Below are 25,305 nucleotides of genomic sequence, written 5' to 3' on the forward strand. Positions count from 1 at the left end.
CTGCCTCAGGCGCACTATGTAATACCTTTTTTTAATAGGTCTCAAATGAGCGGTGAAATCCATAACCAGACAGTTAAAAGGCTTCCGTGCCGCTGCAAAAATTCTTGCGTAGCTGCAAAGCCCTGTCTACCTCACTGGAGAGGCACAGCCAGCTCAAACAGCACCGCCCGGCTTTGGCGCTCCGTTTGGTGCATGACAGAAGTTAGCTCAAGGGTACCTGGGACTGAATTTGAACCTGAGCCAGCCTTAAACAAACCATATTTAGTGATTCTTACTAGCTACATTTTTAGTCTGATTCTTTCCATATCTTCTTCCCTTTCCTCAGCTGCGTTTTGCTCTTTGGTTTTGCTGCAATTATCAAGCACTTAAAACAGTGTCTTCTGCAAACTGGGTGACCGCCATCTCTCTCTATTTGCCGTCCACCCTCCTTTAGCCCACAGCTGACACAGGACCACTAAGAAGGAAACCACCACCTACCTGGAAGGGGCTTTGCAGAAGGCACCCACAGGAGTTGAAGAGGTGAGCTTTGCAGCGGTGGGGCAGGCCCAGGGTCCACCCAGGGGGTCTAGGCAGGAGTGGGGGACACCTGCAATGTGGGTCTGAGACCCACCTGGGAAGACCCATCCACCACTTAACTGGGATGAGGCACGCAGCCGGCATCGCTCCAGCAGGCACCAAAGCCCTCGGCTGAGCTGAAGTGGGGCTGCTGGGCCCAGGGCAGGGTGGGTGGAGAGCCGGGGGGAGGCTGGGCAGGCTCATTAAGGCCTATTAGTGCTCCCAAGGCCCTGACGATGCCAGCTGTTCATCTTTGCATTAGCTTTGGCTTGTTTTTAACTTGTCCTTTATTCAAAAAGCACCCCGCTGGTGCTCTGGGCGGCGGGTTGGTGCAGACAGCTGCGGTGGCTCCCCCGCCATCGCTCCCTCTCCTGCCTTCGAACTCTCACGTTTCCTTCTATCAAAGCCACGGCCAGCTGTAAAAATAATACCCTGGCATGGATGAAACAATTCCGGCACGATATGCAAACACCTAAGCAGAGCAAAGCGGCGCTGCGCGCAGCTCAAGAGAAAGAGCGTTTGAAGGGAAGTTAATTTTACTTAATTTTATTAAAGAACCAAGGGCGCTTCCCAGCTTTCAAGTGGCAACAGGAGGAGCCTGGCCTGTCCCTCCATCAGAGACGGAGACGGGACGAGCTCGCTGACCAAAGGGAAGCAAGCATATGGAATACGTTACCCGTGTCCGTCATGGAAGTAAGGAGCTTTAAGGAGTTCAGAAGGAAATTAGATACATTTCCAAACAAAGAAATGCTGAAAACTTGGGGGTGAGTGACAATGCACGGCGGGGAGGGGAGAGGGCTCACATAGCCTGAGCAAGCCTACATGGGAGGTGTCTAAAAGTGGTTAAAGATGTGCACTGAAGAGCTGAAAGATGAAACTTTGAGGCATAAATCAAGAAGGTTTTGGGGGAAATAAAAGAAAAAGGGCCTGAATAAGTGATCAAACTGTCTCGGTGCCTACACTCTGGCTATATACACCACCAGCACTGTCGGGCTGGCTTGACCTACTCTGTCCCAAACTTTGGTGGTACTTGCTTGAGAGAAGACTACTGATAAGGAAGGGTTTTGCTTTTATCACCAAACAAAAAAGCAGAAAGGATTGACGTTTGGAAATGAAGCTTCTGCAGCCCACACCAGCACCGAGCAGCCCCCGTCTCCCCTGGTTCCCGATGCCGTCCCGTGCAGCGTGTCACACCCACCCACCCCTGTGCAAATCCAAACCCCCTTTAAATCCACCTGCCGGCACCGCGTTCGCCTGCCACTGAGCAAGAGGTGGCACTGCCCCTGCCCGAGGGGGTCTGAGGGGCTCTGGGGAGAGCAAGGGCGGTGAGGGCAGATCAGCAGCTAAATGCAGGGTGACGTTATAACCTGTAAGCCACGGCATGGCCACTGCTGAAGTGAACCGATCTTCCAGCTGCCAAACACCTCCTGCTCCTGTCGTCTCTACCAGGAACGATGGGGCTGTGGGTGCAAATGGAAACGGAGGTCACCCAGGTGCCTGAAAAAAAAACTTCAGAAAATGAACATCAGCATCCTCTTTTTTAAAAATCCTGTGCCGGGTTCTGGGCAGAGGTCCCCTTGTCCTTAGCCAGGAGAGAGACTGCTGACGGGGAGATGACTACCCTGCTTCTGCGAACCTGCCAGGCCGGCGCTAGGCGGTGGAGAAGCATGGCTGTCCCTCCGGTTGTCCCACGCGGGCACCGGCATTGGGAACCTGCTGGCAATAGATGGCAATAAAAGCTTTACAGCATTCTCTTCCACGGTCAAGAAGACAAATTAGGAAAGCGCTGTCATAAGTCTCCAGCAACTTGGTGCGGCAGCTCCGGCTCAGACACAGCAACGGCTACGTTCATGTCTCAGGGTAGCTGCTCTCTCCAGTGGCGCTGGAGGCGTGACAGCCTTTGGGCATCAGGCTTTAATTGTAGAGTAGCCAAGCACATTTGTTTTCCTGTCTAACTCTAAATTAACATCCCATTCTTTGCCTCCTCCACCTGAGAACTCGCTAGAAATAAGATATCCTTCCTTAGAAAGGAAGAAAAATGTGGCGGTTTCAAAGTGCGGTGCTAAGTCCCAGCTCCCGTTTAGCTGCCTTCGCAATGGCAGGGACTGGTGCAGGCTCACACTGAAATAGTTACCCCCTTGCACAGGCCATTTTATTTTGGATTAGCAAATTTTCAGTATTGTTGTTTGGGAGTTTGCATACCGTGGATTAAAACATTTCAAATGGCCCTCCATCACGTGCACTGTTCTAGCACGCGTGTAAAAGAGACTTTAAAAGGTTTTTATCAGGGCTAAATCAAGATGAAAAATAAAGGCAAATGCATAAATAAAAGATGGAAAACAAATCAAAGACAGGCAACACTCTAAAGGGCGTGTTACCTAGCTGATATCTCTGGGTAGTCGTAAGAATTATGAGTACCGTAAAATTTTAAATGTATTATTATAGTCTGTTCAAAGTCCACATAAATTAGCCTCACGTAGGTTGCTGGAAGCGCCATCTCTTCTGTTACGTGTCTGATACGGCCAACTGCGCTGCAGCGAAATGCAGAATTCAGCTGGTTTTGTACCAAATAGATGCAATCGCTTTTTGCAGTTCTTTGCTACGAAACGGATCCGAGCTGCAGCAAGAAATGGAGCGATGTGCGAGAACTGTCTCACCCCAAGCACACCCCAATGCTTGTTGGTGTTTTTTTGGTGTTGCTGTTGCGTTCCCCTCCCCTCCTCACACGTTATTCATCTTTTCATTTGAGGTTTTTGTTTGGTCTGTTGACAGAGGCCAGGATTTCCTGGATCACATGCTCAGTTTGAAATACCTAGAAGTCCTTGTCAATATGCACCTCAGAGCCCATCTGGTCTTTAAGGAGCAATTAAAGTAAGTCCCATGGTGTTTTCATCCAGAAGCCTTGCCACTGTTAAACTGTCCGCTCTTTCGCTGGCGCGTGTGCATATCCTGTAAGAAAAAAAAAAATTATATGAAAAAGAGCAACTTGATAGCAAAACAATTAATTGTATGTTACGTTGACTGCTCTACCTAGACATGCCATCACTTTCCAAACTTAGTTTCAGTGAAAAAAAGAAAGAAACGTGAAGCTGTTGAAAACACCATGGTTTAACTTTCAAACTACAATCAGGATAAAGGAAGACTATTATAACGTAAGCATAATATTTTATGATGTATATTATGTCTTACTATGTAGACTACTGTTTTTTCTAAGGAGTCCCTAACCAGTACTTTAAAACCAAAATTTAATGGCAACCAAGTTTTTGAAGCAGCAAACCCCATCTTTCATTAGTCATGCCAATCAGCATCGTAGGAGTTAATTCTTAACTTTGTATCAGTCATCAACATCCTCTGTCTCGAAAAAACCCATACTTTAGAACTGAATAAAAATGGCCATTTTAGACCAAAGAGGGGAGGTCTAAAATGAATGCCCTAATGGTTAAGATACAGCTATTCTGTCTTCTTACCAAGTTCAACAATTTTTTTTCAGCCTGTGCTTTTGTACATTGTTTTATTGGCCCATTCAGACAACTGTGACCCTTCAGGCTAGTCGGGGAGCATGTATCAATATTAAAAATAATGGGTTTATTATGTTCCATCTCTTTGGAAACACGTTCCTGAGCATGAGACGTTCCAGATAAATATCTGATCTGATGTTAAATACTGTATTGTGGACCTTCAGACTAAGTAGAGAGAGGCAAATAAGAGAAATGATCCTGAAAGATAACAAGATTCCCTCATGAATTATTCTCATTTGCCAAAAAAACCTTATATGGACTTCAGAAAGCATTCCTCACTGCATGAATACAAATATCTAGAGCCATTTCTAATGCTCAGCGGCTCTTAAGACACAGCTTTCCCATTTGGCTGCAATTCTCTGGGTCTTCACTATGCCACCAGGGCTATTTTATCTCTAGGTAGTTAATGCTTCAGATTTGCATTTAGCATGCTTGGTTTTTTTGAGAGACAACAATTAGTCTGTTCTTCGAGTGAGAAAATATCTAAAAACGAGAAAACCCTAAGAAAGTAACATTACAAAATCAGGAGTCAAAGAAATCCCCCGAGTAAGCTTACTCCCATGGCACGAAAATGCTAAAACCACATTAAACCGAAGCATCTTACGTGGTGCCTCAGGAGTTCCCGTATATTCCACTGGCAGAGTTATGCTGCCACCTATTGTGAATATGAACTTAAGAGACTCATTTCGTCAGGCGACGCATTTGCAAGGATTACCACTTGTCTTTTTTTATTATTATTTATTTATTTTTATTAACAGCACTTTCTTCCTAAATATCTGCTCTTGATCATTGCTGGAGACAGGACGCAGGCATAGGTGGACTTTCGGCCTGACGGAATACAGCTGTTGGTACGTTTTGATCTCTAATCCGCTCCAATGTACAGCACCGTACAGAACTCGACTGTCTGCAGCTCTGTTAGCTCAAGGGCTGGATCAAAACTAGAACCCCGTTTCTGCGCCCCGATGCGCGGCCGAGGCGCATAACATCCCCGGGCGGAGGGGCAGCACGCTCTCCCCGCGGCAATGCTTTGAGATGTGCGTTTCCTTCCTGCCCTGTCAGAGAAGCACGGGAGCGTAGGTTAGTACCAGGATCCTGTCCACGTAACCGAGACAGCACTCCAGCCCTCCTTACAAACTCGGGACTACGCCTTTAGGACACCCCTTCTTCTTCCTCGCAAGCACGAGTGCAGTCCATACACCCTTCACGTATATTGTGCTTGATTCTGGCAGCCGCAGTTACCAGCCCTGAGCAGGAAGCACTATCGCCCAAAGCTGCTTTTTTTTTTTTGTGGGTGCAGAATTTAGGCAACCTTATTTCAGCAGAGCAGCTACAGCAGCGTCCAGGTCAACGCATCTCTGGAGGCAGCCATCAGCAAAACTGAAACAAATCACGATGGTACTTCCATCTCTCTACAACTAGAGTAGCTTAGCACCGGTCGAGTTTCACAGTTCCCCGAGTACCTTTCTATACATTTTACTTTCCATCTACCCTGGCAGGATGCATACGCACTCCATTCCTTCACCTCCTCAGTAGTATCAGCTAAGTCAAGATCTAGGCGTTAGGCCGTCGCTGCCACCCTACGGTTGCTTAGCCAGGGAAGTGAGGCCATCTGTTTGCTCCTAAGCAGGCAGCGTGCATCATCGCGCTCCCTTATGCTCTCTTCTTTCCAATCCTGTCCATGCCCACCTCATCGTTTGTTTTTTCTTCCAGCTTCAACAACCAAACCATTTGTGGAAACAACAGGTTTCCACTTGCGGCAGGCAGGAGTCACTCCTGAAGACCTGGATAGCTGCTGGGGCCCACCAGCGAGTGGGATTTTCTCATGTGTCTTTAGGGCATGCAACTGTTTCCACACCTCTCAGTGGGAGGGAGAATCTCCCTCTTGAACTGCAGTTGAAGGCCATCACCCAGGCAGCAGTGGTGCAGTCAAAGAGGACAGGTAGCTATGAGTGCTGTTAGGTCTCCAGCAAAACAAGCACCAGAAGAATGAGACATTTTATACCGTTTGCTGTGCCAGAGGGTATGCGCTTTTGTTTTTGAATTAATGGATAAAACCAGGATCTATTAAATTCCAGGTTGCCTGCAGCATGCAGGCAAATGAGAGTATCAGCAACGACAATGGCACAAGTAAGTAGCTGATTTCATTTTCAGAGTAATACAATAATTCACAAATTCCTTGGAGAGATGTATACACTCCCTTGTGTCCATGGATGGGACACCAGATGCTCACATAAGTGGAAGACGTATGATGATGTTTGCAGGATACCTGGGCTCAACAGCCCCCCACTATATTATGGGGGTTGCCTGGAGAGGTTGGGTTCATTGATAACTCTGAGCCTTCTCATCATGTTTGTTGGTTTCTCTGGAAGTAGGCTGTTGTGGGGAGTAAGCTGGGACAAGGATCCAAGACAGCCTGCGGTCCTCAGGTCTGTAGATAAGCTGCTGCTAAGCAGTAGGAATTAGAAGCACTGTCTATAGAGTGAGGCAACAGAGTAACTAGTACCCTTCTCTTCTCAGTACTACCCGAGCACATTCGGGTACTACATTCCTATCGTACCCTTCAGCTGTAATTGCGCGTTTCTAAGCTTCTTCCCTACCCCAGCAACTCCTGTTGTCCTTCCATCTATTTTAGCAGATGGAAGAAAGATCTCACTTTCCAGTTACTACACGACTAGCACACACATTATTTGCGCTGCAGTCAAAAAAAAAAAAAAAAAAAGCATGTTTAATCGGGGTTTTACCCTAAATCCAGGATCCATCAGAATATAAGACAGGCTTAACTGTTCTGAAAGAGTCAAAGAGTCAAAGCCCTGGATCTATCAGAGAAGGCCATCCTCGTTCTCCCAAGAGATCTACCTATCTTAAGTTTAAATCAAGAGATAGTATCCTGACTTCAGATACAAGACTGACCTTACCTTCAGTCAAATACTCTCAGCTTTGTCTTAAAAGTGACGGATTCCAACCAAAACGGTAGCTTGCCAAAACCTGCTGCGATCCCATCCCTATATCCAGAGGCAGAGCATCACGTTTATTTCACTGTTCTCCGTGATAAAGGACAGTACTTGCACACAGGTACTTTTTTTTTCTTTTTTTTATTGCTGTTAATTCAAGGAAAAAGGTTGCATAAAATCCAATCTCTTCTAGAAATATAAGTGACCTTTCCAGTACATTTCAAATATCAAAGTATATGGTAAACATACAAATAAAGAGAAGGTAACATACCTCCTATTTACAGTACAGTATTTTAAATCATAAAATAAGTTCCATAAAGTACAACTGGCAGGTAATTCACAATACAAGTCCATTGGTGGTTTAACACCCTCACTTCAACTCAAACGCGGTTCATTCATTTCAAGTGGTCCAAAAATACCCAGATCAAATAAAAATTTTAATCAAAATAATTTTCATTTACTACTTAAACTTTTTTTTTTTTTTAAATTAAAGCTTTCATCTACCTCCCTCCCCATTCCCCCCCTCCAAGAAAAAAGTTTCAAAATGTACACTGGTGCTATAAATATAAATGCTACCTATGAAGAAATGTAGTAATCAAGCTTTTTCTCTTCAAGTTTTTTTGTTTGTTTAGCAATTTATTAGACGGCTGAACCAAAGATTGATTTTATTTCATCCCTCTACCGGACACCAGGTCTGATTTTAAGAAAAAACATTTCTGCCATGAACTGTGAGGAATGCCAAACCTTATGGATATACAGTGGTAGTTGTTCATTGGTGTTGAATGCAGCAGTCAAAAAATACACTCATCTTCCAGATAACCTCAGTGCACTTTAGGAAATCAAATATTACCTGGAAGCAATTTAGTACATATATTGGCTTTTAAAAATAAAATAAAAAATACAGCAGCATTAAACTTACTTACTCATGATACTGACATGATTAATACCATCTTAACACTCATTTCAGTCTTTCACATTATACCGTAATTACGCATAGTGGTAAATCGTTATAAAATAGTGACTTTGCTATTTGGTAGACAGGTTCTAATACTAATACCTGACTATTTTGTAGAAAACCATAGCTTTTGTTCAGTTTGAAATAAAACATTTACATTCTAAGTACAATGCAACACTGTAATAGTTTAGGAAAAAAATACTCAATCAAGTAATGTTCATTCTGTGTTGACACAATGTAGAATAGCTTTAAAAAAGAAAAAAATGCTGTCAACTTTCATTACAAATGCAAACACACTGAGTACAACATTCATACCATTTTTTTCACCTTTGCTGAACATACAGGCTAAAAAGCTACAATGGAAGAAAAATCTGTCATTTAAGCTCGTTCTAAATCTGTTCCAGTCCACACAGTTTCAGCCCCTTCCTGCTCTATATATTTTCATTTATCTGGGACTCGAGAGCTGTGTATATGTATTATTATCAGATATAGTACACATACAGTATTGGGTGTTCCTTTGGACTCTCCTAATAGGACGTTTGAACATCTCCCCTCAATTCATGAGCATTAATTTAGAGTACGGGCAGGGTCTGTATGAACTGCTAAACACTCATGCAAGTCCAACGAATCCACGTGGACAAACAGGGAAAGAAAATAAAACAGCAGCATAAGGAGAACAGGGAGGGAGGGAAGAAGATTGTGGTGGGGAACATGACCAAGTTTCTTCTTTCACCATATGGCTGCTCCACCAGTGATGTCAGAGGTCAGAGGACTTTTTTTTTTTTTTTTTTCTAGAAAAAATGCAGTAAACATTGCACATGTCTCAAGTCTTCAGTGCAAAAGCATGGTTCGAATGCTCTTTTTGATTGTTTGGCTGTGTGTTTGAATTACATGCATTACGCAAGCCTTTTGTAGAACCAGGAGGAGACCAGGGACTCAGCTTTCTTCTTTCAAATGGAACAGAGGTGCAAAAGCAATGAAAAATTCCAAAAGAATATAGAACCGGGAATGTCCCAAAACACAAGACCACCCCACCCCCCTCCCACACACACCTTCCCCCAATTTCCCAAGCTTCAGTTTAAGTAGGCAATGTTTACTTGTTTCAGTCTGCAGAATCCAAGGTATCATTGGAAGGGGGAGGGGGAGGTGCGTATCTCAGTCTGTAAGTGCCTAAAACAGGAAAGAGAACTACTAAGTCACTGCTCACAATTCAAATGGATTACAAAACCACTATAAGGTATCAAAATGGACATGCTCTTCAAAAGGCACTATCATCCTCCAGTCCTTTTAAAGTAGGTCCTAAGATTTTATACTATTTTCTTTCATCTGCTTGCTAAAACTGTAAGTTTAAAAAAGATACAGATCGTAGACATAGGAGACTTTACTTTACTGGAAAAATGCAGAGCAAAGACGACCCCCATCAAGGTTTGTCTTTTCTGTTCCAGTCTGACCAAACAAGTAAAGTCAGAATGGGAACAGGCCAAGAATCAAAAGTTTAGTTTATGCTCTATGCAAACACTGCATTTTCCCCATTCTTCTGGATGGAGAGAGAAATGGCATATGAGACTGAAGCCATTCCTTTGATTTTCAGTTCCAATTGGCTTCTGCCTTTTTGCTGCAACTTGTCTGAAAAGTTAAAGCATGTTTCATTCATTGCATGATGGGGCACAGAAGGATGGCTGGTTGTGCAAAGGTATGCTTTAGGAAAGTTAAATTATCAAATGGCTAGTCTGTTGTTTTGTGGTTTTGTTTAAATTCTCACAAGTTTTAAGAATCCAAGTTCATATCACAGACAGCAATTGATATCTTTCACTTTTTGCCAATGGATTCTCTCCAAAAAAACACTGAACAGGAATGGAAAAATTGAAACGACAAGCAAGTCTCAACATAATGCCAAGAACAAATCAGTAAAAAAAGAATGACAATTTAGGACTGATATAGTTTGACTTTCCAGCTTCGAATCATTCCCACTTTCAACTTTACAAACCGAACCCCGTTCCCTTGCACTGTTCTACAAAATTTTCAGGCAGAGATATGATACTTTGCAGTTTTAGAGCAGGTCACTAGTGCACAACCATTTACACAAAACATACACACGCACGCACACCTTTCTGCAAGACCAGAAACAGCACATTCAGAAAGGTAAAGAGAATCTGCTAAACTCAAAAGCAAGTCCGCTGGGAGTTATCATGATTACCTTGTTGACTGGCCTCCATGGATGACTGCTTACAGTCCTGCGCATAGTGTCCACTTACACCACAATTGTAACATGAAACGTTCCCATTCTTCTTGGGTCCCGACCCATTTGTGTTGGCAACTACGTTAGGTGCTGGATATACAGGATAGAACCTCCCAAATCCTGCCATCTGCTGCATACCATAGTTGGCTTGGCTTCCCATCACTGGGTCATGCATAAGCCCGTTTGCATATGGAGACTGATGCAGGAAGAAAGGAAGTTGTGTTCCATTGCTTTGATGTGCTTGATTGAGGTAGCTGCCATTGCAAAGGGATGGCAGAGTGAAGAAAGACGGAACTCTGTAGACTTGTCCATGAAGTGGGTTATGATAAAAATAGCTATTAATCTGAAGGCTTCCATTGGTCCCACAGCTACACCTACGTCCACAAGAACCGCAAGGACCAGATCCCAACTGCTGCGGAGGCAACATTGTCCCATTAGTGTTATTATTTCCAACAGCATTTATGTAGGATGTGCTGTCGCTCTGTGCAGTGCTGTGTGTTAAAGCAGGGCTCGGGCTAGGGGCAGGGCCTGGCGTATGTGTAGGTATTGCAGGAGGAACAGTGGACTGGACCTGACCAACACCTAAACCAGCTGACTGAGGTGGTGAGGAAGTCGCTACAGTGTTTAGCACGTTTGTATTCTGGTTGGGCAACACACTGGTAGCATGAGGACTGCCTGGCAAAGCGTATGAAGCTGGTGGAGGTGGCGGTGCTGCTGTGGAGAGACCAGCTGCTGGAAGAACTACCTTTAGATTGGTAGGCTGAGGGATTGCTCCTGGGTTTCCCTCAATGTGAGGCACCATTTGATTCAGTCCTACCACCTGGGATGCAGGTTTTGTGATGGGATCTGTAGTAGGAACTGGGGATCCTGGGAAACTACCTGGATTGTGGACTGGGATAAAGGCAGTATTTGGTGATCCAATACTTAAGTTTCCTGTCGGCTGCTGCGGTCCATTAACTGTGCAACTTTCTGATGATCCCTGTGGAGAGGGCATTTTCAATCTATGTATTGCCAAATGCAAAGCAGGGCTACCAGGCTGGACAGAATGTGGAAGGAAAGTGGATGGGACTGGCAAAGGGGAAGCCATCAGCTCAAGGCGTTTCTCAGGTTCACCAGAGGTCACTGGGCCCATTCCACCAGGAGGCGAATTTGCAGACTCTCTCACTGGCGAGACAGCAACAGGCGTGGTAACAAGCATTCCCATCGTTTTACCATCTGCAGATATGGGTGGTGGGACAACTGCTTCAGGCTTTTGGGCAGCGCTGTGCATCACACAGTGTAAGGCAGGCATGAAGGAAATATGTTGAAACTTTGCATTCAAAGGATCTTCTGAAAGGCTTCCATTTTCGTTGTTCACTGAAGAGATCTGAGTAGATGATTTGTTCATATTTGATGAACTGACAGCACTGTAGCCTGTAAACCTAGTTGTATTTTGATTCCCAGAGTCCTCAGAATTGCTGTCTGTATCTGTGGAGACAAAGGCATTTGTCAGTCAGAAGAATGAAACTGAAACAATAGAGTCGTGCCCTGAATTCATTTACCCATATAAAACTTCCTAAGTTTGATGACGCAAATGATAGTTCTATCTTTCTGATTCAGAATAACTTTGAGATTATTTTCATTCATCCAAATCAAGCTAGGTCAATCTCTATCAAACTGCCCAACTAGCTACTCTGTCTTTGACTTGTGCTATCTGCAAACGTGAAGAGTAGGGCATAGACTGAATTTGGAATTTGCATCTACCTAGAAAGACACTAACAGAGCTTACTCAAATTTGGAAGGAGTGACAAATTAAACTGTCAATAGAAAAAGAAGGACCTCTCAGACATGCCACACATAATTCAGTATAAAACCAGTCCCTGTCATGACAAAGTTATTCCCATTGCTGTACTGCTGAAATTTCTCTATGCCACTGTGGTCAGAAAACTACTACACGTATGTAGTAATCTAAAACTCAACAGTATTTAAACAGTCCTGCTATTTGCTAGAAGCCTTCAAACTGTCCAGTCCCAAAACCCACAAAGCAAAATGCGTTCTGTGGCTACTTCAGAAATAAAAGCAGCTAATAAAAGTGAGAAACCAATTAAAATTAATACAAAAAACAGATTAGTCTAGGAATAAAGACGTTCATGCACACTCTCCACAAATACAACCTCTGTCTTTTTCTTCTTCACTGTCAAAGCTTTCCCTCCCATCATGTCGTGGACTAGAAGGAGAACTGTAACTTTCAGATGATGTTTCTCCACATGTATCATGACCAGATCCAGCGTCCAAATTCAGATCTAAAAATAAAAATTAGCATTTTTATTTTTAATCTCAGTATACAGAAGTGAGGTTATTTTGGTTTGCTCACGTCTCACATTAGTTCAGATTTTTGTTTGTTCCTACTTAATTGCATCTGTCCCCTGCATTCCTAACACTCCCATTCCCAGCAGTCAGGACTGGTCTTGTCCCTGAATTTGTGATGATGGAATCCTTGGTGTTAAAGATGCTGACACTGAAAATTCATATTTATGCACAGTAGTGAAAAGAATGATCTTCCTCAATAGATTTTGTGATGCCTACTGTACCAAATTGTACTATAATAATAATTTTCTCTGAATGGTAATGACCAAATGTTTCCATTCAAAGAGATGCAATACTCCTTGGTCATACTGACAAAGGCAAAAAGCTAACTCAGCGGGCAACATCAAAATAATACACCTTTTCACAATTAACTCTTTCGAACAGGCTTTAAGTAAACTTTTTCTTTAAACAGGTTTTGTTGATTAAGAGGTGAACTAAAAAAGCGTAAAATCGTTTTCTAAATTCCGCATGAGATAACGGGAAACTTATTTGTTGGAAACCAGCTTTCAGGGTGGGTTTCGATCCTATTAGCGAATTCTAGTAGGTAGCAAGTAGGCTCTGGCTTTCAAGTGCAGCCTCAGAGGTGAAGGAGCAAGACCGATGCACCCTCTCTCAGAATGTATGCCAGGGACTAGTTTCAAGGAAACCCCAACCCCCAACACCTTAGTTGGCAAAACTTCAGGACAAAAATTAGAACACTATTATTTAATTAATTCTAATAAATTATTATTTTATTAATTTATTATTGCTACTACCAGTATAACAGGTTGGGATAAGTAATTAAAAAGCTGCCTTAATGCTTCAATTCTTGAAATAATTTCCTGGATTAAACCTGTAATTGGTAAAATTATTTTAACACGTGTTTTGAATACCTAGTATAACCCTGGAGCAGCAGCATCAACCTCACATCACTGAAAGGAAGAGTCTAAAGTGCTAGTCACAAATTATCAAGTCTTCAAATTTACAAGTGTAACTAACTGATGACTCAGAAAAGCTAAAAATAGGAAGGGAAAAATGGAAGAAAACATGATGCAGTTAAGAGTTACTGACTTAAAATAGAGCATTTCAAGCCAAGCCTGGATATATAAAGCTAGGCAGAGATTCAGACTGCAGCATGAAATTTTTTCTTTAGACTATGTCTCCAATGGGGTATCTCAAAAGACATTTTGAAGTTTGTACACAAATGCACAGGTAGAAAGCTCATCTCTTAGCAGGACTTAATTGCTTCCAGCTGCTGTGGGTTGCAGTTTGTCCTTGGAGTGGCCTTAAGTTCCCAACAGTATCAGACAGGCAGTTTCACATCTGTAGAGTAGTGGGTAGTGAGCAGACAGAACTCCTACGGCAAAACATTCCCTATTTAACTCTGCGCTACGTCACACAAAATTGCACCACCTCTTAAAGTTATTGTCAGTTCATAAAACGTCAGTGCGTTTTGCCTGACAGCAAGAATAGTAACCAATCAGAAGCATATGCAGCAAAACTGTGCCGTAGAGTATGTTTTCTACTTGTGCAGCCCTTAGCTATAACTCTCTAAAATTGCCCTGGTTTTGCTAAATTCGTGAACCATGAATTCTTAAAAGTTTTAGTCCAATACTGTTGTAGAAGGTAACAAAAACTGCCCATACAACACTTTACAATAATTCAGAATGGGATCCTCCTGGAACTCTCAACGGTGAGAAGTGGTTAGAAGAAAGAATGAAAGCTTAATCAAGACTGTACCCCAAGTGGAATCAAGACAAGGCACTTTTTAAGAGTCCTTTCAACACTTATGCCAATTAGGTGGTGAAGAAAAAGGCAAATTCTTTGTCAACTTTCTGTCATGAGAACCAAGTGTAAGAGAGGCAAGGCCGCAACTGATATCATGAGCTTAGAAAACTTCAAGATGGCAAAGTCAATGTGTAACACAGCTCTTCAGAAATTTGTAATAAAATTTGGGGACTCAATTTACTGAAGGAACACAAATATAATTTTGTCTTATAACTGACTGATGTACGCAAGTCTTGGCCTAGACACTAGATTTTGCTGGATGACCCAAAGTTGAAAATGCTGCTAGGGTAGCATACACAGTTCTGTGTTGTAGCTCAGGGGTCACTTGGTTTACATACTACAGTTCATCAACAGTTCGCACCAGAGGGTTTTCGTAAGGTTCCTCATGGGTCATTCCACGATAGCTGAAAACACAAGTGAGCTGCAAAGAGAACGCTAATGATGAGATGCTGGATCTCCACACACTCGGACTGATAAATTTCACACAGAAGTAGCCCAACATTAGCTGTTTCTGCAACTACTACTCCACATAAGGCAACTTATGGAGAATTTACTAGGATTTTTCAAGTTATGCATGAAAAGAGATATACCCTAAGCCAACTGCATACAGGAGACCGAGTCTAGCATGTTCAATACAGCAAGTCAAAACACAGACTAGACAGCCAACGTGCTGACTTGCACCAAACCAGATTTCAGACTTGTGATTTCCCCTTTACTGCAGAACAATGAATAATCAGCAAAGCCGGAAAGTCTGCTTCTTGCAAACAGCTTGGGAAAAAACATCTTACCTTTTGCTGTCCCTGTACGGATGTGCTGTGATGCTGCAACTCTAACTCCATTAGTCCTGTTATTCAACCGGCAGTCAGTTTTCTTTGCTTTCTCCCTGTGTAAAAAATTTTCATGGGTTTTTTTTCCAAATGCATGGGCCCAAATAATCAACCATGAATGAACTTACAATGCCACTATAAACAAAGGCAGTGACTGGAGGCCAGAAACAAATGTAGATAATAAACAAACAGGTAAAGGCTGCTAGCGCAATATACCAGGAACTAAACTGCAAGCAGTGTTAATAAACACTATGAATAAAGATCTAAAAAAGAAAACACACAAAAAAAGAAATGCTGCAGCTGATTCTAAAGTTGTCTTTCAAAGCTGATGTGTGAAATACAGCCGTACAGCCGTGTCCTGCCTCAACCAGGACAAGCAGACTAGTATAAAAGCATCAGGCTACAGAGTAACAAAATGACAGACAGTCAACTTGGAAGCAGGCAGAATATTAGACAAAGGTGGAAATGTTTTCAATTCCTCACAGTGCAGGATTGTGTAGCCCACAGGAAGTTCTGAAGCCCTCTGATGTGCAAATTATCTTCAATAAAACATTTCAGCAAGTTATCACCCACTCTATAATGCTAAAGGTTGCTGTCAATGCTTACTTGATTTTCAGTGTTTTCTGGACAGCTTTACACCTTTTAACTTTCAAATAAATATAAAGGGAAAAAAGGCAATTCAGTATCTGTTAAGAACCTACTTCTGCTCCTTCATCTTTTTGTTAAATGACAACTGATGTTTTGAGAAACAAATGCATTCAATTACATTCCTTTTTTCAAGTTGCTTCTTTTCAGAAAATAAAATAAGGATTTTTTTGTAGACTGGCTTCACACTATGCCATATCTTGTTCCACAATAGCAAAAAAAAGCACTTAATTGATTGTAGACTCTGTTTATCAGAGTGAATGCATTACACTTTCTTTCTGGATTACTGGTTATATTGGAAACCTACTTTTCCAGCTGTGGCTTTCCTTTCTTCTTGCTTACTGTAGACAGACTTCGTTTTTCCGTTGTATGCTAGACAGAAAATACAAAGACATCAGTCAAACAGCAGAATTTGTATCACACAACCCAACAAAAAAAAAAAAAACCCTCTCAACCGATAGGTCCATGAGCCCACGACTAGTGTGCTCACAGGTGCCATAAGCATACAAGCAACTACTTCTACAGTGCACCCAGGCCTTTAAAATAATGCATCTTGTCTTGCATTTATGCTATTATCAGCAAATTACTACTTGCAAATATTCTCAAGAAATCAATCAAATTTTTGTTTGCATGCTGTCTTTCCTCCTGAGGATGAAAACAAATGTGTTTCATCACATATTCACTAAGAGGCTAATCACAAGGCTTAAGGGGCTACAGAATTTATTTATTTAAATGGAATTATCTGATAGCTGGGGGGTGGGAAGGACATGGGGCAAATTATTTTTACATAGTGACAAAACAGGTACCCAACCTTAAACTGGAGGTTGCTGCTAAACTAAACCCTAGAATATTACCTAGAAGGACATAAGAAAAAAATATAGCATCTGCATCATTCTTTAAGTATGCTATTACTATCTGCTAGTAACATCTCCTATTTTGCAAAGCAGTAAAATTTATGAAAATGCAGCAGTAATCTCTGTCCAAATGTGCTGTACTTGGACATCCTTTAAATAGGAAGTCGCTTTTCCTCTGCTTTAGCGTATTAATTCTTTTTCTTGCCTCGAGCTTGCACTACTTCAAGCTTTGATGCAGTTTACCATTTAATCTTTAGAAGCAAATTTCAATTCATATACCCTGCCTTGTGAAATAAGGAAACTTTGTTTGGCTTGCCATTCCCCACGTAATAATCAATAGCCAAATCCTGCATGCAGAGTAAGAGTAATATTAAGCAATTCTAACATTCAAGGTTTTTCAGATGTAAGCAGTGTAAGTCCTTCCCCCGATTTCGGCAGATGATTTTATTTATAAATAATTATTCTTCTCAATTATACTCAAACCAAAATTGACCACTGAAGGGAAACAAATCTCAGAAGTGGTGTATATGCACCTAGCTATTAACTTTTCTCAACAAAGATTAATACTTAAGTTACTTAGATAATGTAGATAAGATAGAAAGAATATGTCTAACCTGTTGTCCCTACAGCAGCATTAATATGGTTTAGTTAGTACTACAGCTTCTAGTTTGTTCCTTGCAACAACACAGAAATTCCTCAGGTGTTCTAGAACTCCCTGATGACAATATGTTACAATAACAGGAAAGTGTCTGATTAGAAATGAAGATTAGACTTTTCTGATTACTTATATCCTACTGGGAAATTTTACTTACAAATTCACAAACAGAATACGCAACTTTATGAGACAGTGGTAAGTAATTATGAGGGTTTTTTCTAGCCAAGATGGATCAGTAGCAACTTGAACTTTGACATTTATTTGTACAATTTTAGCAGGGCTCTTCATCTTTTAAAGTTAAACCTAACCACATGTAGTGGAGAGTCTTCTCAAGCGTCTCAGAATATTGCTTTAAAGAAAAAAAAGCAACACACCTGGTCAAGTAGGTTTGTACAGTGCTCTGGGTGCTGCTGGACAATACAGCTTTTTCTTCTCCAGTCCATTACCCCATTTTGCTCAGAGTGCTGTATGTTAAGGCTATCCAGTGAAGAACATTTTGCACTGCTAGTGCTGCTGAAAGGAGGAAAAAAAAAAAAAATCAGTTACGCCGATGTGAACAAACTTGCAGGCTTTTCCTACCAACATACATATTATTGCATATTGCATGTTGGGAAACTGCAGTATTTTGCTTTCAGAAAACCCTAGAAATTCTCAAGACATTTAGAAGACGTAAATTACAGGAGTTCTTGTGCTCTAAAGTTATACTAACGACCTGAACATAATTGGAGTTCCTTTTTCCATTTGTCTATTATTCTTCGAAGTAAAATTCAGAACAACAGAATTTGTAGAAAACAGTACTGAGAAGAGTTTCCATGGATATTTCTGCACACAAAGTCTTTTTGTTTGCTTTTTTCAGACGAGCTGTGGGGAAATTTTCCAGATAGAAACGTATTCTGGATTCATCTTCTTTCTTCCTTCCTTATCATTAATGACAAAACTGGAATTACTTTGTAAACTGTATTTCAGAATTCATGAGACATTTTTAAGAGAAGAAGTGCATGGCTACTTACAGATCATACTGCAGCTGTGTTTGTTTGAATTTCAAAATAGTCATCTCGCTTTATATTTTTACCTTCAGGATTGTTAGTTTTCAGTAGTGCTGGGAAAGGGGAGTAGCATTTGGCATTTATCCTAGACCTTATAATGCCTTCCACTGAAGCACTCCTTAACACTGAACTAGGTCTGAGAGTACTGGCAACAAAGACTGTTGGAAAAACAGTCAGGGTTCTGACAGAGTCAGTAGGGCACATTGACCTATAAACTTTTCATCTATCATTCAAAACCATGCCCTACTCCAGACTGGATGCTAAAAAAGACAAAAAATTAAGATTTAAAAAAAAAAAAAAAAGAGGGTTAACAATTTTAAATTCTTACTAAAATGCTGATAATTCAAACTGCCTTTTAAATTTAGGGCTGTTGGCAAGCTGCATCATGAAGATTGCTGCAATATGAAATGCTACTCAGTTCTCATGATGGCAGAAATCTAGCTCACTCCAAAGCATGAGACACGCTGAAGTTTCAGTAGCTACTTACCAAATACCTCTGGAAATAAGTGCTCAAACTACTTAAACGATGTACAATAGAATATTAAAAAAATAGTTTAAGAAAATGGTGAGAACCTAAGGTGGTCTCAAAATACAGACATGAGCCCATGACTGCAGGGATATAAGCAAGGTCACTTCAGAAACTTCAGACGAATGGAGTTAAATGAATCCACTGTCAAATCTGCAGTCATTTCACGTAAGCCATGATATTACTAAATTTTTTATTTCATGTCTGATCTCATTCCTAACAGTAAATTTTTTTTTAACCTTTTCAAAAGAAACGCTGCCATACTGAATAAAAAGATAAGATAGACAGATGTAACGTACAAATTTTCCTGAAATATAACAATGCTATTCGAGATGAACTCTCTCAACTCTAGACAGTTTCATACATATTTAAAAGAGAAAAGTTTCATTCAGTGCCATTTCTTTAGAGACCATAAATAGCTCGCACAGATTTTAAGACGACAGACACATAATGCTGACAGGAGAGGACTAACAGACTTCTAGCAGTGAAGTAGTAAACACATTTTCCCCTCTTAAACAAATAGAAAATAATAGCTAGCAAAAGGAGTTTCTATTACAGAAGTTTGTGGAAAGGCCTGTCCCTGTCCTACCTGAAAGACAGATCTTAAACTACAGTCAACTTTAGTATACTTTATTATACAATGAATAAGAAAAAGGCTTTTCTTTTTTTTTTTTTTTTTATTAGTAACTATATGCGAGTAAGTTTGGATCCCGCTCTCACGACTTCATAGCAGGCTGTATATTCACTGGTATAATCAGATTTTGTCAAGATGACATTCTCTTCTTGAAGAAATGTAAGGTGAGAGTAAATAGGAGAGTTAAAAAAAACAAAACAGAAGCAAACCACTAAGCTGTCCAATTGGTAATTTCACAACAAATTGTCTAAAATCCATGAACTTTAAACAACGTTGTTTTGTGCTATGTTTATATTCTAATAATTGTAATTCCAGGTAATATCCCCCCCCCCCCCCCCGAGTTAAACACATTTTACAGAAAATCAACACAGAACAAAACTGTAAACCACGGTAAGTTTTGTATCCATTTTTTTGTCTTAATATAGTTGAAATATTGCACAAGTATGTGCAAACATATCCAAAGTTTCTGGTCAAAATACATTAATAGGTGAATTCAATTACATACTTCATATATCTGAAAGCATATATAAACAACTTCAATACAGTTAAGAAGTGCTTTCACTTACAGTGAACATAAAACAGCAAGGTATACATGCTACTAAGCAAGGGAAAGAACAGACAATCTTCTCCTATAAGGTCATCTTTGAAGCTACTGACGAAAAGCTTGACATTTTCAATATGTGCATGGGTGTGGAAAAATATATGCAATACAAATTTATATTACTCAGCTTATAAACACAAATCAAAACATCAACTCAAGTAGCGAAGATTCACAAAATTTGGGAAAAAAGAGAATTCCAAATCAACTAGACATACAGATTTAGATATAATACCTTTTGGAATATTTTTCTAACACAGATTAAGTTAATAACTCCCCCCAAAACAACAAAAAACAAAACAAGAGCACCCCACCCCAATCAAACAAAAACTGCACAAACAAGCTTTACTCTAGAAGAAAACACATACTCTCAAAGCACTAACAAATGAAGTTCAGAAAGGTAGCATCGTCACATTATATCCTAGTACCTACTTGGCAACAGGACTTTTTCCATTATGTTTCTTGTGAACTGTTGTGTGTTGCATTACATCTGGAAAAAAAAAACAAACAACAAAGCATAATTTCAATAGCAATTCCTATTTCCTCTTTTAGATCAATCCAACAAATTAATCTTTCCATCACTACCAGACACTTAGCAGAAGCCATCTCCATTAAATAGGCTAGGCTTAATTTACAGTGCTGAAATTAACAGGTATTGCAAAGAGGACAGATCAGTTTGTACAGACAGTATAATCAAGGCTCTTTACCCTCCATTTCACAGAAGAATGAAACAGAAAAATAAGAACTACAACAACTGTTTATATTTGCTCATCTGTACATTTAAACATAAGGAGTAAATGCGTGACTGATTATCACGCAGGATGAAAGGATGGAGATAGAAGAAAGGATTCAGTTAGGAGAGCACTGAATTTTATAATTTTTTCTGAATTGCTAAAATCTCAAAACTATGTCACACGTTCTGAATAGCAAATGAAGACAAGTCTTACACAGAAGTATTGCATTCTGAACCTCAAAATTCACCCTGCAAGTAAGGCTTTACAAATTATATTTGACGTAAAAAGAGATACTGCCTCAAACAAGAACTTTAGAGACATGGTCTACCCTTTTCTTTAAGGCTCTCCCCTTTTCTTTAAGGCAACTATTAAATTTTAACAAAAGCAACTCTTCTTAATTCCAGCTGTTGATGATCTTAGCCTTCTTAGTAGCTTTCATTCTGCCTGAACTCCTCTCAATGCTACAAAGAAGTTCGAATTATGATTTGAAAAAAAAAAAAAATTTTTTTTTTAAAATAACAATTTTTAAACTTCTGGTAGAACAAATGTCACAAAAGATGTTCTGAAATGCATTTGTAGTTTCGTCAGGTGAACAGATTTATTTATTTTTTTTTTAAAAGACCAGTATATAAAACAATATTTGAACCATTTTCAAATATACAGTAAATTTACTTGGCGCGTTCCGAATTCTAAAGAAGAATATGGCAATGATTTTTTTTAAATAAGACAAAACTGTCTGAACTGCGTATGTGGATTACTGATTGCACATAAGATGAACTGCAAACTTCTTATTAGTTATTAATGTGTAACAGGGTAAGAGTGGTGTCAATCTGAAAGCTAGTTTAAGTGTTCAGTGGTCCATGTTCCCCTATCAGTCCCATTTCTCATCCTTTTCACCTACCAGAAGCTTATACTTGTTCGCTACGGAAAACAATGCAAAACTGTCTTGCCATTTCTTTCAGAATGAAATGACTGACCAACCACTAGGCTGCTGCTTCCACATGTGAACTGTTTTTGAGGTATTTGGAAAACACGGGCTTTCAGACTGTAATCAATACTCCCTACAGTCCCAAACTGTCCTTATTAACAGTCCATAGTATAAAAGCAGCATAGGTTAAGAATAAGAGGAGGAAAACTTGTGCCAGGGAAGGTTTAGACTGGATATTAGGAAAAATTTTTACACTGAAAGGGTTATTAAGCATTGGAACAGGCTGCCCAGGGAAGTGGTTGAGGCACCATCCCTGGAGGTATTTAAAAGACGGGTAGACATAGTGCTTAGAGATATGGTTTAGTGATGGTTTTTGTCAGAGTTAGGTTGATGGTTGGACTAGATGATCTGAACAGTCCCTTCCAACCTGATTCTATCCTTTCTGTGTAAAACTAAAAGCTAGACAAATTTGGCACATTTAACGCAAAACAGTCTGCAACCCTTGAAAAGCTGCACTCAACGTTTTAACCCTGGTAACTGAAGAATAGGTAAAGACATTAAAAGCTACGAACAGTCTTGGCTAAAGTAAATTGTGAAGTATATCTTCCTGGTTGCTCAACACAGCTGTGAACTTCTGCCTCTGAGCTGTCTATGAACGCTATCACTCCTTGGATTACGCAGCAACCTCCTAAGGAAACTGCTGAAAGTATACAAAAATTCTTCATTTACATAGTGGATTTCATTCAAATCTCCCAGCTTTGTACCAATGAAGAAATCAGTCAACTGTATCATTTCCAGAACTGAGTGTGGTAAAATTTCTCAGAGAAGAACCACCTTTGAGTACACAACTACCTTCCTCCTGACTTGAAGCTTCTGAACTGTCCTCCTTGAAGTGTTCTGGTGCCTTAACCGTCTTCAAAGAGGGTTGTAAGTTACCTGCAGAGAATAAAGTTCACGTAGTAACTTTATAGATCTTGAACAACTAGACAGTTCCTGAATGCTTGCACTAAACTGGAAGGTAGGGAAATGGAAGACTGAATTTACTGGTTTGTGCGTGGCAATCATTTTAACATCATCTCCTTAAAAGCAGGCCATCTCCAAGAGCAAAGGCTCTATGGAGATACTTTTATTTTGAAGAAAAGAGCGTGCAAAACAATTTGAAAGCCATGGTGCAATTTCAAAATGTTGGGATTGTGATTATAGTATTAGAAACATTCCTATTATCCTGCCCTTCAGATTTTTTTATAATATTTTTTGCATTACAGCAGGAAATGGGAGGAGATCAGCAATAGTTACTAGATTTCTTCTACAACAAGTTACACTCCTCCATCGTCAAATCATTCATCTGCCAGAAGAGACCTAATTTGGGCTAAAGTCTTCTGGTGCCCTTAACACAGTCTTCACACACAATTTTTGCCTGGATGGAAAAGGAAGTGGCAATAATATTTATAGTTTTGTTCCAAAAATACCACTGCCATGCTGTAAAAAAGCACTAAGTTTGGTAATGAATCTGCCTTCAGGAGTCTACTCTTTCCCTTTCAAAAAGTTCCAAGTTAGTGCAGGTAAAAGCATCCAAAAGCTGTTGCTTAGGAGCTTGAAACATGGATAAGAAGATCCTTCTGAATATTGTCTGCATTGAACATACTAAGCCCACAGAGATCATGCTTTAATAAAGTCTGTTGCAATCAAAAGTCTACTCCAGCCTGAAAAAGTGTCTAAAATAACTGACGTTATGAATCAGGAGGGAGCTGATTGATCTCCTCCTTAATGGAACTATGGTGGCGTAATTACATTTACTGAATATATTATTTAGTGTAAGATCCCAACTATTATTTAAGGTATAGAGACCCTTCACTGAACATAGAATTTATTTTCACATAGGTTTTACTAAAACCATACCATTCAGAAAGACTGAATATTTTTGTATTCCCGAGGTGTTTTTATCCAGAACTCTAAATAGTGACTGACGACCAATTTAAACCACAATTCTTCGTCTGCCGATTAATTCTGCACAACCATTTGAGAGCTATGATGAGATTTTTCTTACAGATACGCTTCCCCCCTACCCCCACACTGTCATCACATTCAACATATGTCACCATGGGCTAACATGCAATTGCAAGCGTTACCAGGATTTCAGGCACCCCAAACAAGAAACCTAGAAAAACACACAGGCAACCTGTGGTGAGCTACCCCAGACAGTCATCCAGTCCCCCTTCTCAAAAGAAAAACAACTATGTTTAGATTTATTGCGCTACTTGTCTTCACAAAACTTTTTCTTAATATCTAACTGAATGTCAGGGCCCTGAAACACACCAACAGGCTTTGCAACCTCTTCCCCTGCCCTCCCATGGGCTTCACCTGCCTGTGCTCAAGATCCAACCTGATGCAGTGCAGTTTTGCAATTTTGGGTGAGACTGATGGAAAAAGAACTGGCAGAGGCCTCATCCGGGGCTTCCATCCTTTGGCTTGGGAGCTACATTTGAGCTTGGGCCCTTGCCTGGGGTGCACCGCAGCTGTGCCCGTGCCTGGCCAAGTACCTTGCTCATCCTGTTCTTAACCCTGACCTACTGACTTGTTTTTCTACCTTGACCTCAGACCTGTCTCACTGCTTTGGACTTGTCTGGTAATCACCAGATTCCTGCCTGACCCTGGCCCTAATCTTCCTCATAGCAAATTAAGCCCAGAGCTTTCTGTCTTATCCACCAGAGAGAACAGATCATCCTCTTTACATTATGACTCTTTGGTATTTGAAGACTTAAGTCATCTTTCATTGGACTTTTTCCTCCTCTCTGCTCAACTATTAAGTTCATCATCCTACCTGTCATGCATTCTAGACCCGACAAATCCTTGTGAACTTACATGTACCCAATTATTTATTTATTATTATGCAAATTATTTCCCATTTATGATCACATTATAATCTGTAAGGCTTCCTGCAGAATTGACAGCTGTCCATTTTACCCTTCTCATCTACCTACCCTGCAGATAATTTCTGCCCTGCACTAACCCAGTCAAGGCTACTGTGATGGAACACGGCACTGGTTCTTTTTCAGACCATTTCAAATTACAATCACATATAACAACGCATTTCCAAGTTTTTCCCACCTAGATTTTGTCTGTAGACAAAAATATGCATACCCTGTGCAGTGTGCCTATCATTAACATGAATCTTTCTGGACTTTGGAAATTCCTTCCTCCCTGTGCAGCCTTTCATTACAACAGAATTTTCAGAATTTTCACAGCAGTAAATTCCAGCCTGTTTCACAACCATCCCGGACCTCATTAGCTTAACTTTTTCAGGAAACTGCCATGTAAGAATGTTGTTAAGTGTTACTGAAAAAAAAGCATCACAAAATGAGCTAGAGCTTTTACCTTAATCACTAGGCCTCTATCTGATCATGGAAAGAATACATTTGTCACAGATCACACCCATAATTTCAAACTAAAGTCAGCCATCATGCTTCCATTTTCTTACAAGCGCATATGAGCAGTCTGTTTGAGAATTCCAACTTAGTCAATTCCTT

At 40.5% G+C, this 25,305-nt stretch overlaps 1 protein-coding gene across 7 annotated transcripts in view; it reads right to left on the reverse strand.

Annotated features, from left to right (window-relative positions):
• Positions 1 to 3,433: 3,433 nt before the first annotated feature.
• Positions 3,434 to 25,305, reverse strand: part of ZCCHC2 (zinc finger CCHC-type containing 2) — a 49,348-nt gene continuing 27,476 nt past the window's right edge. The window contains exons 7-15 of one of the 7 annotated variants that reach the window (XM_074576109.1): positions 22,613 to 22,714; positions 20,549 to 20,606; positions 17,687 to 17,825; positions 16,111 to 16,175; positions 15,120 to 15,214; positions 12,372 to 12,500; positions 10,177 to 11,685; positions 9,077 to 9,149; positions 3,434 to 3,504 (exon numbers count right to left, since the gene is read on the reverse strand). In XM_074576109.1, the coding sequence (XP_074432210.1) occupies positions 9,082 to 9,149; positions 10,177 to 11,685; positions 12,372 to 12,500; positions 15,120 to 15,214; positions 16,111 to 16,175; positions 17,687 to 17,825; positions 20,549 to 20,606; positions 22,613 to 22,714 (2,165 nt within the window). In that variant the 3' untranslated portion in view covers positions 3,434 to 3,504; positions 9,077 to 9,081. Of the gene's footprint in view, positions 3,505 to 7,170; positions 9,150 to 10,176; positions 11,686 to 12,371; positions 12,501 to 15,119; positions 15,215 to 16,110; positions 16,176 to 17,686; positions 17,826 to 20,548; positions 20,607 to 22,612; positions 22,715 to 25,305 lie in introns of those variants that run through there. The other 6 variants (XM_074576112.1, XM_074576111.1, XM_074576110.1 and 3 more) reach the window with 6 other exon arrangements.

The sequence above is a fragment of the Larus michahellis genome, chromosome 2 (genome assembly GCF_964199755.1).
Source record: "Larus michahellis chromosome 2, bLarMic1.1, whole genome shotgun sequence".
NCBI lineage: Eukaryota > Metazoa > Chordata > Aves > Charadriiformes > Laridae > Larus > Larus michahellis.